Source organism: Urocitellus parryii, chromosome 5, assembly GCF_045843805.1.
Source record: "Urocitellus parryii isolate mUroPar1 chromosome 5, mUroPar1.hap1, whole genome shotgun sequence".
Classification (NCBI taxonomy): domain Eukaryota; kingdom Metazoa; phylum Chordata; class Mammalia; order Rodentia; family Sciuridae; genus Urocitellus; species Urocitellus parryii.
This window is the reverse complement of record NC_135535.1, coordinates 127,287,317-127,308,943: the sequence shown is the minus strand read 5'-3', so window position 1 is coordinate 127,308,943 and position 21,627 is coordinate 127,287,317. Positions and strand designations below refer to the sequence as shown.

General features: G+C 46.4%; 1 protein-coding gene across 1 annotated transcript in view; it reads right to left on the bottom strand.

Annotated features, from left to right (window-relative positions):
- The window catches only part of Rassf4 (Ras association domain family member 4), a 39,878-nt gene extending 22,647 nt beyond the window's left edge, over nucleotides 1-17,231 (bottom strand). The window contains exons 1-3 of the mRNA XM_026399513.2: nucleotides 17,130-17,231; nucleotides 7,441-7,531; nucleotides 5,435-5,510 (exon numbers count right to left, since the gene is read on the bottom strand). Coding sequence (XP_026255298.1) covers nucleotides 5,435-5,510; nucleotides 7,441-7,502 — 138 coding nt within the window. The 5' untranslated portion in view covers nucleotides 7,503-7,531; nucleotides 17,130-17,231. The remainder of the gene's footprint in view (nucleotides 1-5,434; nucleotides 5,511-7,440; nucleotides 7,532-17,129) is intronic.
- Between the last annotated feature and the right edge of the window lie 4,396 nt (nucleotides 17,232-21,627).

The following is a 21,627-nucleotide window of genomic DNA, read 5'->3' as shown; positions in this document are numbered from 1 at the left end:
TGTCTCTGTTCTTTGTTTTTCTCATGGGTAACAGGAGCATAACTGATGGAACCTGCCTTCAGGCCGTTCCGATGAGTAAACAAATATGAGCCCGTACTCTGGGTAGCTATTGCAGTCACAGATGAGGAAATTAGGGGCAGGGCTTGGCGATGGGGCTTTCAGCTCCCAAGAGACTTCAGAGCAAGGCCCTGGACATACCCAAGCCAGACTCTTGGTCCCTACCCTCAGAGCCCTTGTTTCATGTGGACCAACATAAAACATGGAATTTTAACAAATGCACCACTGTGTTCCAGGGGGAATTGTCATTGGGCACCCTGGGGGAACCCTGATGGCTCCAATACATAAGTCCTGTTGTGGCATTGGGAAGGTCCCCATGCCAAGACAGACTCTGTCCCATTCAACCCGCAGGGTGCCAAATGCTTGGACCTATTGGCCTGGTCCCTACCCCTACCCACATCATCTCCAGCCAGTTCATATGTCCTAAGACTCTGACCAACACAGGTCAGCTTTGGGTTCCCACACCCTGGAGAACCCCAGTTGATGGAGGTATCTAGCGAGCATGAGGAAAAGGACAGGGAATGGGGGTGGGTTTCCGTCCTCAGAGAGGTAGATATGGCTTCAGATAACTGAAAAGAATCATGACTAAAGACCTATCACTGTGTTCTCTTGTGCTGCGTGACCCTGGTCAAGATGGAGTGGCAGAGAGAAAGGAGAAAAGGAGCGGGGGCCCACAGCCAAGCTCAAGCCAAGCTAGAGTCTCCTCTGTCATCTTGCTTGGTGAACTGTCAATCTGTTTTCTTTCTTTCTTCATTTGTGTTTGTATGTCTAGTTTAATTGCTTTGGATTTGTTAAATGTTTATCTCTCCTTGTTTGTGGGTTTTCTGGGAAGGCAGAATATAAACCACATACCAAAAAGAAAAAGTTCCACACAAGTAATTTCATCAATTTCCTTATCTGTACAGTGGGGGACCCCATCATCTGTCCTTACAGGGGCTGGGAAACTAGACCAATGAACTTGGAGGTGGAATGATAAGCACCAACTACACATGTCTGCATCTATCACAGCCTGCTGTGTCTCCTCCATAACTTCCAACCTGTGGGTCCCTGACCTGCTATAAATATACGTAGGGTGTTCTTTAGCTATAATGTCCTCAGGAGTGATGGGCAGGGATGTCCTATCCAGTGGGTTCCTAGTTAGGGACTAGATAAGCCAGGTTTGCTGGGCCACCCTCATTGAAGCCCCTTCTGCAAGGCAGCATGAAAACTGGGCCACTGTGGGTAACTGGCCACTAGTACAACATTCTGGTGGAACTTCATAACCTCTTTATGGTCAGAAACCACAGTGTTGCAAGGGGTCATGGTGGGGGGATGGTCAAATGGAGTGAGTGGATGCCTGGACTCTGACTCTTCAAATAATCCTTGATGTGAAAGAAGTTAATGGCACCTTCAAAAAGTGCTCTCCAACCAGCAGTTGAATTAAAAAGCTGGAAGAGGGATTTCTGGCAGTGCCCCAAGCTGTTGAAGGCAGAACATCCCAGAATTCCTTTTATGCTAAGTACTCCTGGTGGGAGCCTCTGTTGAGCCATCACATTCTCCAGATTCCTGGCTTTTGGAGTAACCAGGGGGCTTGGGACTCAAGATTCTCCCTAAGGAGCAGGCTGGGAAGGCCCTTTGTAGCTCCCGAGGAACAGCTGTCCAAGGGGCCAACTGCTCATTTCAGGGTTCAGTGGTCTTCCAGTGCTTAGGAGAGGGAATGGGGCAACCTTCCTAGGAAAGGCTCCTGTCTTTCAGCACAGTAGATAGAGAAGCTCTTTCTGTTACCTTGCTCAAGGCCTGTGAAGTCCCAAGTTAGATAGGGTGTAGTAAATGCTCATGCCCATCAGGGGGAGCCTGTGAGCCCATTGAGAACTGAGAGTAAGGCTTGCGTACCAGGCAACAGTTCGGAGAGAGTTAACCTGCCTCTTAATCTGTTAAGTCTAGAGTGATAGGTTTACATACAGGTATTTCCAGGTAGTCAGCTTTTCTTCTGAGACACCAGCCAGTCTACTTAAAACTGCCATCTTCAAAAGGCACAGATTTCTCTCAGCAGCTTATACTTTTCATTGCAATACAAACAAAATCATCCCAAAGGCAAAGCTCATTGGTTTCTTAGCCTCCAGAGAAAGGAATCTATGCCTTCACCCTAAGGAAGCTGGAAAAGGGTCACAAGGAAACATTTGCCCCAGAGTATGGTCCCTGCCCACAGAAGCACCTCGTCTCTCCAACTTCTGCAGACACAGGATGTGACTGTGAAGAAGACAGTGCCTCCTAAGTGTAGCACCCAGGCTGCAAGTGCTACCAGGGAGGCCCAGTGACAATATGCAGGAGGTCTCTTTCAGTACACTGTCTGGCTTTAGGAGGGCACACCTGGGTGGCAAGCCCTTTTGCAGCCCAAAGGCACCTTAGCTTGGGGATCAAGGGCTACAAACAGCACTGTATTCCCAGGATCTGTTCCGTGATACTCAGGAGTGACCTCTAAAGACCTCTGAACCTTAGGGTCAGAAATGGAATTGCTATATTATAAACAACTTTGCTCAGACTTCAGAACCTTGCTGACATCTTTTATTTGCTTCAAAGTGACTTTGGACTAAAGACAATCTCTGAGAGATGGAATTTCTTTGCAAGAAAAATAGTCATTCCCATGGGATGAAACTCTTATATTATAGTCTTCGAGGTTTTGCTCAAGGAAATGTCAGCCTGGGATGGCCCTACAGCAAGTGCCTGAGACTGGGAGATCCCAGAGGCCCAGGAAGTATCAGATCTTCAATCTTTGAGATGGTTGGTGGAGATATCACAAAGACTCAGAGAGACCCTAAGAGGCATGATGCCCTAGAACCTGGCATCCTTATCAGTATAATAATGCTGAGCCCCAAACCTTCAGCCATGCCTTTTTTTTCTTAAATATTTTTAGTAGTTATTGGTGGACTTTCATTTATTTATTTGTTTATAGGTGGTGCTGAGAATCGAACCCAGTGCCTCACCCATGCTAGGCAAGTGCTATACCACTGAGCCACAATCCCAGCCCTCGGCCTTATCTTTATGGGGTTGTTACCCTAAAAAGACACTCACTCACACTGGCACCCCCATGTCTGTCAGGCCTGCAGAAAGTTCCTGTAAGGTACTTCTGGCTCTATGGAGATCAGGTTAGATCTTCACATCCTCTTTGGGGTTAGGGACCTGAAAACCCCCTGCTGTGAGTTAACTTCCTACCACTGCAGGCTGTCAGAAATGCTCCTTGGGGCTGAGGAGTCCCCCGCTTTTCCACTTGGACTGTCCCGCACACACAGGGTAAGACCAATAGAGGAGTACTTCACAGTCCTGCCCCCCACATGGCTGTTCCTACAGAGGGGATTATCTTGGGGAATCCCAGGTGCCAAAACCAAGTTCTTCCTGACGTCTCTCAAACTTGACCTTTCATCAGAATGCACTGATGGGCTTGTTAAAACCCTTCCAGCTGGGAGGACCAAGGGTTTCTCATCCAGCAGGCCTGGGGGAGGGGGTGGTAAGAATGTGTTTTTAACCAGTTTCCAGGTGATGCTGAAACTGCTGGTACAGGAACCTCACAAGGAGAACAACCAGGATCTTGGATCAATTCCTGAAAGGCTCTGCATTGAAAAGTGGAAGCCCCGAAGGTAGATAATCTTAACATTATCTATCAGAAATCTGAAGTGGGAACCAGCCCTCTGACCCCATTGGCCGCACCCTTCTCCCCCTGTTCCTCCCCACTGCCCAGCACACTGGAGCTCAGGACTCTGTTCTCATTCCAACCCACTCCAGGCCTGTATCTGTGGCTGGTCACCCAACAGCTATGCACACACAGGTACACACTGGACCAGTGGCTTGGGGAACCAAGGCCAGAACCAAGTGAGGCTCAGACCCAGCTCCAAGGGGCTCACTGCTCAGGTAAGAAAAGAGCCAGCAGAACCTACTCTAGCAAGGTGGTGGGTTTAGAGCCCTGCCAGTGGCAGTAAGGAGCTGGGTGTGGACGGGGTAGTCTGGGAGCAGATCAGGTAAGAGAGGTGTTGGAGAGAGAGTTCCTGGAAGAGGAAAGAGGATGAGGTGCACATAGAGAGGGGGACAAGTGTTGGGGCCAGTGCCAAAGCACCAAGTCAGGAGGGCACATCAAAGGAATGTGGAGTGTGTCATCAGCCACCCAGCCTTCCTGATTCAGGAGCCTAAAGCTCCCCAGCCATACAGCCTATATAACTAGAGGCTAAAGAGAGTGACCTCTAGCATGGTCTGTAGAGTGCCTCAGGTGTCTAACTGTGTATCTGGCTCACTCTCATTTGCTGCCTAAAGTGGCCTGATGAATAATTAATATGAGGGGGAATTAGTGAGTCAGGGGCCTCCACTCTGATGAAGTCTCTTGTGAGTTTCCCATTCCGTGTTTGACAGCAGAAAGGCGTCTTGACATTCACAGGCCCTTGTCAGTCACCGATAGATGGAGAATATACAGGTGGCCAACAGGATCTCAACATGGAAACTCCCCAAATAAAATCTTAATATGGTAAGACTCACCATTAAGCTATACAATGCACTAAATTAGACCCAGATAGGAGTACAAAGCTGTGACTCCTGTGTAAAATGTCTGAAGATTCTGGTGGAAGACCAGGCTCTGCTTCATCTTCCCTCAAATGGCTACTGAGCCTGGGTCCTGCAGGACAAACCCTGGAGTACAACTGGTGTCTGAGGCTGCATTTGACCTTGGACATATTTTCTTAAGCCTTTATGATGTTTTAAGATTTGGGAAATTCTTGCTGAAGTTCCAGACATCGAGTTGCTTTTGAAAAATAGAAGAGGTTTGGCTGAATGAGGCCCAAATTCTTGTAAGGCAGCCATGGGCTGGATCTGATGGGTAGCTGCTAACCTCAGTTTGGACCTACTCCCCGTGGGTAGCCTGTAAGGCCCTGCAACCATGTGAACTTATAACCCTGAGTGGCCCAAATACCTTACTTTACAAATGGGAGCACTGAGGACATAGGTTAGAAGGGCAGGGATACTGGGCTGGGTTGGTAGGGAAGAGCAGAGGGACTGACTCTTCCCTGGTCTCCTCCACTGAGCATTGTGATAGGCCAGGCAGTCTCTGAGACTTCAGACACCACTGTCCCATCAATTTACCTGGACAAAGGTGGAGGGAAAAGATACCGAAAGTGATTCCTATCTTCTCTGAACTCTTACAGGGAATGTTCCAACTTTATTTTGCTGGCTGGTAACCTGGTCCCTGACCAGGAAGTGACATATTCATCATATAATTTATTATCCAAACTGGGACATTCAGAGTAAAGGGAATAGTCACCATAATCACCCTGGAAAAAACAGGTGTGGGCCAAGGCTGTCTTCGGCAAGCCAGCATGAATGCTGTGACCCTGTGAACAAAAAGACCTCCCGGCCTCACCTCTCGGTGCCTCAGCTGGAAGCTTCTGCCCTCATGGTAGCAGTTGTAGGTTTTCAGCAGGCTCAAGAGCTCCGACCTGAAAGGTAAAGACACACACTTGGGGCATGGAGGGGACCCAGACAAGACATTTGGCTTCACTAGCCTCAGTTTCTTCCTTCATAAAATGGTCATGATTACACACATTTTGCCAATTGCATATGATCAGTAGAGAGCCCTGACGGTGTCACCATGAAACCAATCCTTTCATTTTCCAGAAGGTCCAGCATAGGGACCCTTATGGAAAGAGGAATGTTCTAGGCGAGGGAGCTCAGAAAGAAGCAAAACTTGCAGGTAGGCCCCAACCTCCCAAGGACATCTAGGGTACATGTACTTTCAGTATCACAGATCAGTGTCCCTGACAGCTTCCCTGTGCTCTGCCTCTTGTCACTTCCTCAGAGGAATTCCCCGGGCTTGGATTATTGGCATTTCAAAGATTCGTGCTTTTTCCTGGTATTGATTCCTATAAAGGCCCTGTGTGGCTTCTGCAGAGAGAACAGGAGGGATGCCTGCCTCTTGCCCATCTTGACTTTCCAGAGGAACAATCAAAGCATGAAGATAACAGGCTGAGAGTCAGATCCTGATGGCCCACTTCACCCATATACTTCTCCCACTAAAAAGGAAAAGTGACAGTGCCCTGACAGATGTGCTGGACAGAGAAGACCAGGATAGCTTCCACACCTGAAGAGGCTATGCAAGGCAGCACAGGACAATCTACACAAGATGCAGCTACACAGACAATTTTAAATCTTCTAGTAGTCACATTGAAAGGGAAAACAAAACAGGTAAAATTAGTAGCGATAACACATTTATTGAACCCAGAACATCTGAATTGTTATACTATCAGCAGAATCAGTTCAAAATTTATTGGTGAAAGCCGATACATTCTTTTTATTTTGCCAAAGTGCTTTCCCTATGGAGGGTCTAGGAACCATACCTGCCCAGCCAGTTTTATGAGGTGTAAGGTTCCCCTGCAGGAGCCCAAGGTTCTGGCTCCTTTTCAGGCAGTGCCTCCCGCCTCATGCAAGCAACACAAAATGAGGACAGCAGAACCCGCTCTAGGGCCTGAGTCTGTGGTCTGTACATGACGTGGACATGATGGGAACTCATAGGGGAAGCGATGTATAAACTTACGGTATTAAGAAGGCAGGATTCAGTGTCACATCTCCATTGTGTAGGAGATAAATGCTGAGCATAAAATTATTAGAAAATACGTATTTACATGAACTTAATCATGATGAAGGTTTTTATGACTTTTCAGATTATATTGTTACATTGCTCTTATTACAAAATTTAAATAAAAAATAATGCGAAGAGAAGCAATGATGTGATATAACAATGTGTGTTTCTTGGATTGTTCCTCGGAGGACCCCTGGGGGAGGGTCCTCAGCAAAAGCTAATCATTTCAAGGATGTTGGCTCACCTTCAAGTTGGCAGGGTGAAAATATTAGAAAATATTTGGACTCAGGACTCAAAATGCAAGACAAAATGAAAAAGATACTTTTCTTCAGTTCAGAAATGGATTGAGAAAATATCCCCAATATTTTTATGAAAGTAAATAGAAATCAGCAAAGTTAAAAATACATCAATAAAATACTTTGTAACTAAGAACTCATTTTTTTTTTTTTACTAAAAACTCAAAACCAGTTTTGAGTTTTTTAACCATTCAACTTCGAGAAGGTGTTAGTATCATTCTAGTTTGTAAATAAATTAAATGTAGTCCTCGTGGAACCCCAGTGGGTACCATTCTGCCTTCCTGGTTTTGTGAATTCTAGGAGGTTGGGCTCAAACCCACACTCTGAAGGGTACACTGATCTCCAAAGAAACAGGCCTCAAAACACAGCACCCACCATTGTCCCTAGGGTACATATTCTATCTCTGAAAAAGTCCCCCATCCCTCCACATGGCTGCCATGCAGGGACGTGCCAAATGGAGATGCAAAATCTCCTTTACCACACACCAAAGCTTACTTAAGGATAGACTTGCTGTCACTGATGGGCACGTGAGAGCTGGATGGACACTCTTCCTTCATCTTTTCTTGTCTGCAGACCTGGAAGTTACCTGGTGGAAAGATGAGGGAGGGTTCACAGACAAGTGAGCCAGGAAGAGTTCTACCTAGTATATTCTAGCACCTGGGGCCCCAGCACAGAGGCCTGTAACCTTGGCTTCAGACCTGTTCAAGTGTAGGGTGACTATAGTTGAAAGAATCAGGCCCAGAGGATGGAGTCCCCCACTCTGAAAAACTCCATGATCTTTAGGAATTTGGAACAGTTTTCTCACCATTTCAGGCCATGTGGCTCTCTTTCCTTGGCGGCAACACCCTGAATGATGGCATCTGTCTTGTCTGGAGCCCCAAGTCCTCAAAGCCACCCTGGATCTCTCTTCCCTTCCCACTAAGCTTGGAGAGTGGCCCTAGCACTGCCTTGGGAGTCAGTTCCCCTGGGCCTGTTCTCCAAGTCCAGGGTTACTCAGTACAGTGCTCACAGCATGCTGGACACTGTTGAGCATTTTCTAGGAATCACCTGGTCCTACAACAACATTATGAAGTAGGGATCACATATTCCCATTTTATAGATAAGAAAGCAGGGACCGAGGTGAAGCAGGCTGCCTAAGATCACCTGGCAAACAAGAAGCAAAGTCACTACTGAGCACAAGCATTTGGACCTCCGATTCTTGTCTCTTAACCTCTTCTCTATATTGCTTTTGGGCAGGGATTTAGCATTCCCCCACCACCATCAGCTTCCTTTTCTCCTTTGTGCAGTGGGCTCATATCTAGCCTTCAGGATGAGTAGTGGATTATCATGTGAAGCTATCTGTGTGCCTCTCCATACTGTAAAAGGTTTAAAGGGCTTCTCAAGCCCAGCGTGGTTTTCTCTCATGGAAGGTAAATCAGGAGAGTCTTCTCTATCTTGCTGGTATGTTGCCCAGATTCCTACTTCTCTATCTCCCCTTATAATAACACACACCCCTTTTACATATACAGGATACATTCCAAAATCCCCAGGGGATTCCTGAAACCTGTGATAGTATTGAATACTATAATCTAATCCCTTTTCCAGCTTGACTAAGCACTTAGTCAAGGCTGTGGCCTAACTTATATGGTTTTAGGTGTAATAACAAAAAAAAAGGAAAAAAAAAAGCCAGATGAATTTCTTCTCCCTTCTCCACAATTTCATGAAGAGAAGATACATTCTTACTATAGATCCTTGCAACATTGTATAGTATTATTTTTATTCCTTATCAAGTCAAGAACTTTTTTCATTTAAAGAAAGTACTATAAGGATTTTCTTTAGCATATCTGAATTGCCATTATCACTACTCTTGCATTTGGGGACCATGCAATAAAATAAAATGAAGGTCACTTAACACAATCACTGTGATTCCATGACAGCTGATCTGAAAACAGAGACAACTACTAAGTGACTAATGGTCAGGTAGTATACACAGTGTGGATAGACTGGACAAAGGGATGGCTCATGTCTGTGTGGGAAGAAGTGGGATGATGAGATTTAATCATGCTACTCAGAATAGTGTTGCTTCCTTTTTGCATTTTTTTTCCACAGTATTTTCAACTAAGATTGACCCTGGGTAACAAAAATCACAGAAAACAAAACTACAGATGAGGATTACATTCTGGCTGAGGATCCTCTCTTATCAAGGCTTCCTACATGATGGGGAATGAGCTAAAGTTGTTCCCTCTTGGGCTGGGGATGTGGCTCAAGCGGTAGCGCGCTTGCCTGGCATGCGTGTGGCCTGGGTTCAATCCTCAGCACCACATACAAACAAAGATGTTGTGTCCGCCAAGAACTAAAAAATGAATATTAAAGAATTCTCTCTCTCTCTCTTAAAAAAAAAAAAAAGTTTTTCTCTCTTCATACTTTCCCAGTTGCATTTAGGGTTAAAGGGGTAGAGTGACACTGGAAGGTAACACAGCCAGAGTGCATTCTATGTCCTTCCACCACAGAGATCAGCTTATTCACAAACCCCCAACATTTGTTGAGATGAATCCATCACAGCCTATCAAGCTGAGCTGTGTGTGTGTGCAAATGTCACTGGGAGCTCAAGGTCAGACCCAACTTCTGTTATATTTATTAATGATTTCAGGGCCTGTCACTGCAGAATATTCTGTCCCCTCTGACACTGATATTGACCGTCCAGCAAGTTCTCTTCCTCCTTGCTCTCACAAATATCATGAACCCATCCTCTGTGTTGGGAATGAATATTTGATTGCAGAAGCAGAGAAAATACAATTAGCATGGAGAAGGGAAATGATCTGAGGGAGGTGAGCTTGCCAGTGACCTCGGCATCATCCAGTTAACACTCCCTTTGCCTTGCTCTAAAGTAAGAAGACCCCCCACCTACACAAGGACACAGTGCTATGGCACCACTGAGACCTGGAGCTGGGGACACCCTGCTGCCTTCTTCTTGGTCAGGCAGCAGAGGTTTCAAAATAGGGTTTCAGTTCCTCAGCTCCTCAGCTCGCCTGTGGAAAAAGTGATGTGCCAGCTGCATGTTTGGGTAGTTCCTCAAACACTTGTGGGGCAGGAGCTGCCCTGAGTCTGGGCTTCTGGGTTGACACTTTCTGTGGGTACAAGGTCCAGCCATATTTTTAAGAAAGCTTATTGTAGGAAGGGCTGGATTTACAAAGAAACAACTGCAGGTGGGTTTTTGTCTTGTCTCCCTCTATATCCAGCCTCAATCCCACTTCCTATTCTGAGCCTCAGGTTTGCTGAGTTGATCACAGCTCACAGTGGGTGCCACGCTTTTTCCTCCTTTAGTACATTTACAGTTTCTAATCAGAACATAGCCTGCTGCTCCTCCAATATTCTGATGCTAGCTCTCTAAGAAACCCTTGCCCAAACAGCCCTCTGTCAGGATAGGTGCAGCACCTCTTTACCCAGGTACCACCTCTTGACTTCCCACCCTGCTGGGCCCTGAAGGTCCATACCTCTTGTTCCAAAACTCACAGAAGCACAGGAGCATAGTGAGGTGGTAGCAATGCTTTTCTACATTACTACTGGTTTCCAGCCCCAAGCATAGCCTGGCACATCAACAGAGGCTGAATGGTTGTTGAATGACTGAATTACTACAAGAAGATCCATAGACTCCCCCTTAAGTCAGCTCCTCCAGAGTTGGGCACACATAGCAGGATAACAAAATATAACAGTATCTGGGGACTAAGGAGGTGACTTAGTTGAGAAACACAGAATCTGTGGAAAATTGGGGACATATTACTCCTTCAAAGGTATAGATCATGTGGTTTGATAGGAAGCCAGAAATCTGGATTGTTAGGATTATATTCCACTGTTTAAAGTCAAGTGATTATAGGTATTTACTGCTCTTGAAAGGACCATGTGATTGCTAACCTTCCCCAGACCCTGCAATTCAGTTGGGTCATGTGATGAACTCTGGCCCACAGGCTACAAACAGAAGTGTTATGGTACTTCCAGGCCAATGCATTTAAGAACCAACACCTGTCTCCTAACGTGATTACTGAGAAAGCCACTTGTTCTAATTGGCACAGTTACTCAATAGTAAGCCCTTGTCCCTGAGTGACTCTGAATCACAGCCTTCTGCTGATCCACATCAGATATACAATGGGAAAGAGAAATAAATCTCTGGGATAGGCCACTGGTATTTCAGAGATTTGTTATTGCACCATAACCCACCCTAGCCTTACTAATGCAGTAAATTTAAAATGGTATATACATTTAACTTAATATTTTATATTTAAATATATTTCAAAAGGAATATAGTCAGACCTAACACACTTTTGAGACAGATGCATTTAGTGAGGCTCTAGTTTTTCGTCTTCTAACTCATGATAAAACTCTACAATACTTTGATTTTCCCACAGCATTTTGTTGTATGTAGTAGAAACATCCAAAAGTAAAATTTCCCTATAAGTCAGATGGTGGTTTCTTATTAATAGAAGTTATTTCCTAAAAAGCTTTGGGCTGGGAGCTGCTAGGACCTATATGCCTGCTTTTTCTTCAGAGACTTAATTTTCCCATCTGTACCATAAAGAATATTGACCTCCAATATGTTTGACATATTCTTAATTGTAGATTTTTTTGTTCAAATGAAAAATTTATGCAAATCATACTAAAAGGAGCTGCTTTGGTTGACAGTAAGGTGTGTGTCATGTAACCCCATCCAATAGAGCACCAAGATTTCCTTTTTGGAAAGCACTGGCCTCCCTGGCTAGCATTTAGGAGTACTTTGCCTCTGAGGGCCTGTTTATGTAAGGACATGGCCAGTGTGCTCAGTCTCTAGCTGAGGTGGGGTGACATCCACTGCATAGAGAAAGAATCAGGAGGAAAGTTAAAGAGGGCCCTAGACTGCAGATAGCAAAGTGAGGGGAGAAAGGGAAAGATGGGCTTATAGGATAAGCAGGCAAGCTTGGCAGGGATGGAGGATGGGACACCATCCCATGGGAGGGCAGAGAGGATAGTGAACAAGGCTGGGAGGTGTGACGGGGCCCACTTTAGTAAGAGGGCTCTTTCTGTTTGCTGGACTGGGCCATGCACCTTATGGGACAGGAATTCTAGTCCCACAGAAAATGAGTCTCTCTTTTAAGAGAACCATACATGCATTTGTATCCTCTGACTTTAATCAGTTGCATGGCCTTTACGTGAGTCACTTGGTCTCTCTGACTCTCACATGCCTCCATCCCAAGCAGGCAACACAAACCTATCTCCCTGAGCTCCTGAGTCTCTCTCTCTGGAATGGCTGGCAGAATTCTACTCAAATGAAAACACTGTGTCTGCTGCTTTACCAGATCGAGGGTGGAGCTGATTTTCATTCATTCTCTCACTCTGGGTCTGGGTGAGTTTCAAACAGTATCTAAGACACAGTCAAGAAATGTCAAGAAATGACATTGAATGAGAACTGTGGAAAAGAAGGTAACACCCAGTAGGAGAGGAAGGGGGATGTATCTCCATTTGGAACATTTTCCTTAGACTGCTTTCCATGCATTGAATCTCCTTGTTCCCTGGGCAAGGCCTCTGAATATCTCTGAAAAACTGTTTTTTCAATCTCTATAACAGCACAATCTTGAAAAGGCAGAAGCCCAATGAAAGCACAAGTTGATTCAAGAGAGGATGCTTAGGTGCAAGCAGAAGCCTGAGCCCAGAAAGGATGAGGCTAAGGCTGGCCTGCCACCCAGGCACAGTCTGCAAAACACAGAGTGACAGATGCAGCTGGACAGGCCTAGTTGGCCTGCCTGAGGGCGCCTCCCCTCCCCCCAGCAGCCTTCTTTGTCCTGGCTTGCTCCCTGGCCCCAGGCCCCAGGGCACACAACTCCGGCCTCCAAGCTTTCTTCCCAGGCTCCTCAGAGGAGAGGCCCCCAGGGGCACGGGTGTGCCAGCCAGGCTACCTGTCCTCAGTGAACAAGCAGTGAGTTGTTTTCACTTTCCACTTCAGCGGCTGCTCTGCCAGCCGTGCAGAGACAGCCTGCTATGGAGGGACAAAGGCCAGGGAGGCCTTTACAACTACCCAGCCTGGGCCCTCTTTTCTTTTTTTGCAGTCTTGGGGCTAGTTATTACAGAAGAAGGTGACTCTGTGATTCTTCAGGGAAACACTGGGGCCCAATTTCTACAGGTCAATTGTAAAAGGAGAAAAAGGAGCCCAATGAAGTAGGATTTTCAGGAAACTAAACTGTGTGCCCTTGAAAGCCTCTTGCAGTAAGATTAGGTACTGTCTTCTTTGCATAGGTGTTGGGGTCCTCTCTTGGCAATATGGATAATACATCCAAATTAAAAGATTCAAAGCTAGCACCAGTGAAATCTAAGTGGATTGCCTCTTGATTACCTGTTTAAATCTTGGTTACCTCTGTTCTAACATTTTATGACATCACGGCTCTTATTTTCTCACTTGAGCATGATTGAAATCAAACAGGTAATAAAGAAAGTGACCTGGGAAGCACAGGAAAGGAGGCCAGATGGTGGGGCACAACTGGGTGCAGGCTGTTCTACCCTGCATTCCTGGGAAGCCTAAGTCCTCTGCTCCTCTGCAGCCCTGGCCACAACTTCCAAACATCATCCAGGGCAGCAGGGAGGCTCTGAAAACAATGGATCTTTAAAAGGGTCCTCCCTGCACCTGTTAGCCAGCAAATGGCGGGAGGTTGGCCACAGGAAGAAGCCAGCTGCCTCTAAGGGGGTCTGGCTGGACAGCAGGCTGCCCCTTAGCAACACGATTTTGCTAAAAAAGTCAGCTGTTCAAGTGTGGACATCGGGCAGTGACTGTGCAGCTGCTGTTCTCTCCTGCTGTTCAGTTTCAATGTCCCCCCTCCCTCCCTCTCCACCCCTACCATCACCCACCTCTGGTTCAGCCTCCTGACCCAGCTCCCGTTGCGCCAGCTTGGAAGCACTAGAGGATGCAGCACACAGTCCATGGAAGTGACAGAAGCCTGGGAAGTGCAGGAGAGGCAGATGCAGCCATTGCTCCCTCCACTCCCTGCCTAACTCTGGGCTGATCAAACCAGCTCTTTTCTACTGGATCCCTAACCCTCCACAGTTCTGGGCTTCCCCTGAAGGGTTTCCCTGAGCCCATTCAGATTCCTGGACCTCCCCTTTCTCTGAAGAGCCTGATTTTTGTCCCCCATGCATGCAGCAGACTGGCCATCTCCTAGTGCTTCCTGGTGGCCCTCCCCCAGACTCCCAGGGCTGGGTTCTGTTTTCTGCCCTTGTTTGCAAGTCACAGCAACCTGGAATAAGAAAGCCATTTCCAATCTTACTGTCCCTTCTTAATACTTTATACCCAAACTCCCTGGCTCTGTGTCCCCCACCACAAATAAGGTTTATCTCCTGTCTGTAGAACAGGGGATTTGTTGGAAAGAAAGATCCTCCCAAGAAATAGCTTTTGGGTTAACCAGTTGCTTAGTATGGTAGCTAGACAACATCCCAACTGTCTGGGGCCAGGGGTGCAGAGCAGAAGGGCAGACCCTCTAAGCTCTTGCCAACAAGTGCTTGCAGCCTGGCTGCCCTGGGCAATCTCCATAGCTGTCCTACCCCTGCTACCTCTGCCCCAGGCTGTGTACCACAGGAAGCTGCTGGGAATGGTTCCCTGGGAGGCACAGTGGATCTCAGAATTTTTTGGCTCATGGAGTCCTTATGAGTCTCTTGAAAACTTATCACACTCTCCTCAAAAAACTGCACGTATGTATGTGTGCACACATATACACTAAACTTGCATACTATTGAAGAAGGGTCAGGGAGACTGCTTTCATGTATCCCTAGAATCCCTAGATCCCAGGCTGAGAATCTGTACTGAAATGTGTCACAGCAAAAAAAAAAAAAAAAAAAAAAAAAAAAGAGGAGGCAGAGGAGCATCAGAGAGATGGGTATGTTTTGCAGTGGCATTGACTTGGTATATGACCTCAGTAGGCAGTGCATCTCTGGGGCCTGGATCTTAGGGGTAGCTGGACTAGAACATCTTCAGGACTCTTCCCAGCAGTGCATTCCTGGGCTCTGTGACATCCCATCTGTGTTCTCCAAGGCCAGGCAAGTCAAGGAGAGGGAGTTTAAGAGATTTCCATCTGTTGTACATACTGGGAAAGGAGGCTGGACACAGAAAAGGAGACCTAGGAAACTCGAAGTTCCCCTTTGGCAGAAATGAGAAAACTACAGAAATTTTGGGAAGTGCACCCACTTCCTACTTGATGTTAATTTACTTTAAAACAATTTCAAAATATTTTCTTCAGTGTACTCTGTGAGAAGATAACCTCTCAACCTTTGTAATACGCTGAGCTCAAAGCTCTGTTCTGTGTTTCTCTGGCTGTATGACCCCTGGCAAGTTCCCTTCCCCCTCTGAACCTCTCTGGTTTCTCATTTATCAAATAATTATAATTCTAGATGAATTTTATGAAGGCAAATGAGACCTTTCAGATGGGCATAATATGGACTCATCTATAATAAATAGAAGCTACCATTAACATCACTGTTGACATTGGGAGTCAGGAGTTCTAGAGGCTCCAGAGAAACAGTAAGGATCTGGAAATGGGAATGTGAAATTCAAAGAGGATGAGAGTTATCTTCCTGCAGAAGTGACTATGAGTGAGGAAATAGACTGAGTTTACTCCTGAAACCAGAATCAGATCCCCAGGGCTGCAGCCTGGATGGCCTCACACAGGCCACCTGAGGCTTTGCATTAATAGAATGACACACACCCAAGTTCTGTTCATGCTTTTTATCTGCCATGATCCAGGTGGCCCTGACCCAAGGTGATGCTGAACCTTAATTCTGTTCTCTACCTCCAGGTCCCCCCACCACTAGAGGCTCCTGGGGTTCAGATGGACACTTTAATCTGTGCATCAACCTTACTTTCAATGACAAGTCTGGAAACACCACAATACACACAGAATTATGACTAGAACTAATAAAGACAAACTGATCATACACTGACAAAGTGGTGAAATGCACCCCATTACAACTTCTAGCCAGCAACTTTTTTACAGAATTGCAATGCATTTCATCTTCTCTTCTCTCCCTCTCTCCTCTGCATACTCCTTTCTTTTCCCTACAACTTCCAGTCCCAGTGACAGTAGCCCAGGAACCACACAAAGGATCAGGAGGTCTGCAGACTTGCATTTACCTGTTGGTTACAGTATTCACTTTCAGCTTTTGTTTTGTTTTTATTTTTATCATTTCTGACAACAGATTTTGATTGGCACAGCTAAGTATAGTGAAGATAGTGAGGGTCCCTTCTGCCACTGTGGTGGCAAACTTTGGAGTCTAACCTGTTTGGGTTTGAATTCCAGAATCCCAGGCCTTATTTGCTGCATGACCTCATTTAATTTCCATGTGAAATGGGGTTTCTAAATCTCTGCTTACTGAGTTTTAATAAAGTGCTGGCTGGCCTGGCACTGGCCTGGAATGAGAGGAGGCCTCCCTTGTCAGGGTTATGCCAGACTCATGATAACATTAAGGTATCCTTCAGCAATGTAAGCACACAGCACAGGAAGAGCAGGGAAGCAGGTTGTATAAGCTTCAAAGCCAGAGGGTGGGGTGAAGGAGGCCTGAAGGCACAGCCAGCCCCGGGTTTAAATTCCTGCTCTACCACTGGCTCTTCTGAGTAAGGGTAGACACTTCTGTAATTCTTTAAGCCTCAGTTTTTCATCTGAAAATGGGGATAATGAAAGTGTCAATCTCACAGTGCGGCAGAGTGTGTGGTATATTGTATTGAAACCCTTAGCACAGAGTCTAGTAGAAGGCGAACCCTCCACAAATAGCGATTGTGAGACAAGCCCCTCTCTCTGCCTATATTTTGGTCTCGGTTTTCCATCTGTGAAATCAGAGAGTTGTGCAAAAGTGCTCTGAAGCTCTCTTCCCAACTCTAGGATCTATTCTTCTAGGAGACTGGCTGAGGTGAGGGTTGAGGTGGGCACAGGTGAAGCCTGAGACCGCACTCACCTATCACGCTAATATCTTAGCTCCTAAAGTGACTTCCTCTTGAAGGAGGTGCCAGGCACAGTGCCCATTGAAAGCTTTGGGCCCGAAGCCCGCAATGCGCCAGGCTGGCAGTGGGAGGAGACTCCGCGCGCAGCGGTCAAAGGGCACAAGTGCCCAGGCTCCAGCGCATCTGCCGGGTGACAGCCCGGGGCTCGGGGGTGTGGTGCTCCATGGACGCCCACTAACACTCCTGCCCGGGCATCACTCACCGTCCAGTCATCGCTCCATCCAGAAGCCACTGCCAGAGCTGTGTCCTAGCGTCCAACCAGAGCTGCGCCCGCATGGGAGCTGAGCCCGCAGCGCCTGCGGTCCACCGGCTCTGCTGCGCTGGGACCCGGCCCGCCCCTCGCCCCGCCCTTACCCCTATCCAGCCAATGGCACCTCCCCATCCTTCCCTCCCCTCCCGTCCTGGACTAGCCCCTTACCTCTCACTGGACGATGGGACCGTGCTTGTGCACCGCCCCGCTCCGCCCTGGGCACCCCGGGAGACCCGGCGCCGGGCGGTGCCGGAGGGTGAATGGGGAAGGTTTGGGACGTCTGCGTACTGATTGCCGGGTGTCCTCAGACTACCGGTTGGCGCGCCGCGAGACCCGAATCTGTGGTCCCCGGGGGCGTTCCAGGATGCGCGAAGAAAAGCAGCTCGACCTGGCCCCAAAGAACCGGGTCTGCTGACGGCGTCTAGGGACCCTTACATAACGAGGACCCTTGGATGATGTGGACCCTTTGGTTTACAACAAAGGCCGCCGCGCAGGCGCCGCTATTACTTTTGCTTCTTGGGATAGTGTGGGGCGGGGAGTGGAGGGGGGACTTATCAATAAACACTCGAGCCTTTGTTATTTATTGTGCAAGGGACACCTGTGTGCCGTCTGACGATTTGCTGGGTATGGCCTGTTCAATAACTTTTGTATCATGTAATAACTTTCATTCTATGAAAAGAAGAAAGGAAAGGAAAAGAAAGGAAAAAGTTAATCTTTAGGGGCATTGAAGCAGAAAGGACAGAAAAACCACAGGCCATTCAGGGAAAGTGGAAGAATTCACTGTTTCTGTGGTGAGAGTTGGCAGGATTGGGAGCGGATCTTATGGTAACATTTAGCAGTTTCTGTTTTATCTCATCATTCCAAGTCCTGACCTCCGAACTTTTTGGCCTCAGCCTCAACATAAGTCATTTTAGTTTTGCTCAGTCTGTGTTTCCTAATTTTTCCAGGGTCACAGGACCATTTTAAAATCTGATAGAGATCTTCTAAAAAATGCAGGTGTCACATTCAACTTGGGATTTGGGTCAATGGGTTCCAGGACCTCAGTTCAGTGGGACTATGTTAATGGTTGTTAGGATTGCTGGATTGGGAGCAAAGAGATTATGCCATCTACTGCCTCCCTCCGTGATCCTGCCCATGTTGCAACCCTTCTGGGCCTGTTTTCTTACATAAAAAATGTGAAGGCACTAAAGATGATCAATTGAGGAGTTCCCCCATCTCTACTTTGCTTGTATTCTTGAAGAATGACCCATCCTCTACCAGGTCCAGGGTTCCCTGTGGTTGCTGACATTTGTCCTTCTACAACCCAGAAGTCAGACACATTAAAGCTGGGAACAATATTTAGATGCTTCTTAAAGGTTTTTAAAACCAATGCATAAAATTCAACCTCTCAACCTCTGAGCATTAGATCCCCCAAATTAATTAATTTCCAATAGGAAAAGTAAAGAGAACATCCAGGAGATATTTGGTTTCCCTAAGGTTTCCCAGCACTTGAGCATTATTCATTGTCACAGTGAATGCTCTTCTAGCCTGGAGTGGTGATTTAGCTTGGGAAGCAAACCCATGTGTCCTGTGCACCCATTATATGTCAGACACTGTGTTAGTGCTTCATATCAGGGATCTTGCAATTCTGTGAGTCTGCCAGGCAGTGGGTGTTTCTACTTGCATTTCACATGATCCATAGCAGGATCCTCTATTCTTTCAGAAGGAGGGGTCACCTTGCTTTTCAGTATTCCATAGAACCTTCTCTGCCACTCCCCTCACTTATGATGAATGCTATAGATACTGTGAGTACTCTTCATCATTCTCTTCTCCTTTGGAAAAGAAAAAATGAAAAAAAAAAGGAAGGAAGGAAAATAAAAGGGAAGGAAAAAAAAGAGAAAGAAAGGAGAGAAGTCACTTTGTTGGGAGCAGCAACATGCCAGGCCCTAGCAAGGGATCAAGATTGCTTGCGTTTTTTATACTATACATACAACCCGATAATGGGTCATGAGATTAATCAAGTGGATGTTGAGACTCATACTTAAAAGAGTAGATGAGAAAATATCAGTATGCAGCACGCATTGTAAGCTGTGTTTCCTAAAACTTGGCTTGTGTTACTTGTGTTTCAATTGTGTGTATTAGGCTGTGACATAAAATGTGTTTCTCACTGTGTATCACAGTCAAAAGAATGAAAAAATCCATCTCAGTCAATCAGCTTCCTTTGAAGCTAGCAGTGCCACAACATCTACTTCTGGGCTAAGGGTGGGGGGGGGGATTATGCGGGAGAGAGAGGATTTAATGGAGGATGAATGTGGGAGGCCCCCATGTCATGTGACCAGCATTTTCCTCTCCTGATTGGTTGAGGCTCTGTCTTCACTTCCAGTGGTCTGGCCTCATCAAAGTGGCTGAAGATGGTGGCCCTGATCTTGAGAGTCCTAAAAATGTTGCCAAATGTGTCTTCATGCGTGGGCGTGTCTTCCTACATCCCCAGGGATTAAGTTACTTTACCTTGTAACCCTGCCCTTCTTGACCTTTTTTGGATGGAAATTTTTAAGAATCAGAGTCCCCCCAATAGAAGACCACTCCTGAACATGCTAGCTCGCTCTCTCCAGCCTCTCGTGACATTTTCTCGCCCTCCTGTTTGGGGAGCTTGAGGCTGAGGGCAGAGGAGCTGACCCAGGGCTTGAATTAAAGGTAAATTGGGTGTCTTTGTTTTATTTGATACCTTAGGAAATTCACTCGAATATCCTTTAGTTTAGCTGCCTGTGCTGGCCAGGGGCAGTAGATGAAGACATCTTTTGCTTTCCTGGTAGAAGAACAGATGTTACCTGCCCTGCTTTTCTGTCTCAAACACAAATACAATGTGTAACGTTTGGAACATTGGCAATCATTTTGAGATCATGAGACAACACGTCGTCCACGTCCTGAGGTTGGTGGCTTATAAAGATAAAAAGATTTGGGTTTGTATTAACATTATAGAACATCTGCACCACACCTTAAGAAAAAATGTTTACAAAAACAGATGGCATAACACATGTGACACATGAGCCATAGTTGGTCAACTTCTTGCCTAGATGATCTTGTGTTCTTTATGGCTTCTGTGATCTCATCTCCTTTTACTTCTCTCCTTTCTGCCCTAGTCATGCTGTTCCTCCCACATACCAGGACTGCTCCTGCTGCAGGGACTTTGCATTTGCTGTTCCTTCACCATGGAAGGCGATTGCCCCAGATGTCTGCAAGACTGAATTCCTCAGCTCCTTCTGGTCTTGACTCACAAATCACCTTCTCTTTGAGGTATTCCTAGCCCCCTCCCTAACATGCCCATTTCCTGACCCACACATACCCCTCTCTATATGCTTCTTAGTTGAAAGCTCTTTGGAGGGAGGGCACTGTTTTCTTAAACACTGACTGCCTAGACTACATAGTATTTCATCAATATTTGTTATGTGATTGATTTTTTTCCCGCCTTGTTGCCAGGGTCAGGAAAGAAAACAGACTCAGGGAGGCTCCATACTTCATCCAAAGTGACAAGCAAGTAACGTGGTAGAGCGGGGTTTGCATCCTGGTGACCCTATGTGGTGTGGTTGTATTTGTGCCACCAGGAATGAGAGTAGGACACCATCTACCTGTCATGGATACTCAGGAGCCCTGAGGTGGCACAGAAGTTTCCGCAGGACTCCTTACTCTACGGTGTTACCCCAATAAAGGAGGCTTTTGGGAATCCACTAAGGGACAGGGGTATCATGTTGATCTCGGGCTGTCTTATTCTTTATAGCATTCTGACATCAGAAGTCTTTAGAAAATGGCATTGCTTTGTGAACAGTTCAGACTGACTTTGTAAGATCCATAAAAAGCCAAATGGAAACACCCACTATCCAATGTTTTGCTAATGAGCCACAAAGAATGAATTTAGGCTTGATTTGCAAGTAGGAGAGCTTAAAGAAGCCACAGGGACTGCCATGTGAGACCACCCTGGAGGCGGGCTTCTTTGCTCTGGTTTGCGTCTGGGCAGCAAGGTGCTGCTCAGGGTGACTGAGAAATTACTTCCTCCCTCTAGTGTTTCCAGGAAAAAGTCATGAAAACACCTGGGTTAACACAGTGTTAAGATTGTACTTTAGATTTGTGGGTTTTGAATATAAGCTCATATACTTTAATGTAAATAGAATTAATAAGGAGAGTCATTTTTCAAGTGTAATCCCTGAAAACAGTAAGTAGAGTTTTGAATTAAAATGCACGATTGCTTGCCGGAGGCCTTTTATGGATGACTTTATATGATTCTTTCCCTTCACTGTCTCCAACTGTGTTAGTCAGCTTTTCATCACTGTGACATAAATACCTGACAAGAGCAACGAAGAGGAGAAAAAGGTTATTTTAGCTCACAGTTTCAGAGGTTCAGTCCATGGACAGCTGACTCCATCGCTCTGGGTTCCAGGTGAGGTGGACATGACAGAAGGGCAAGGCAGAAGAAAGC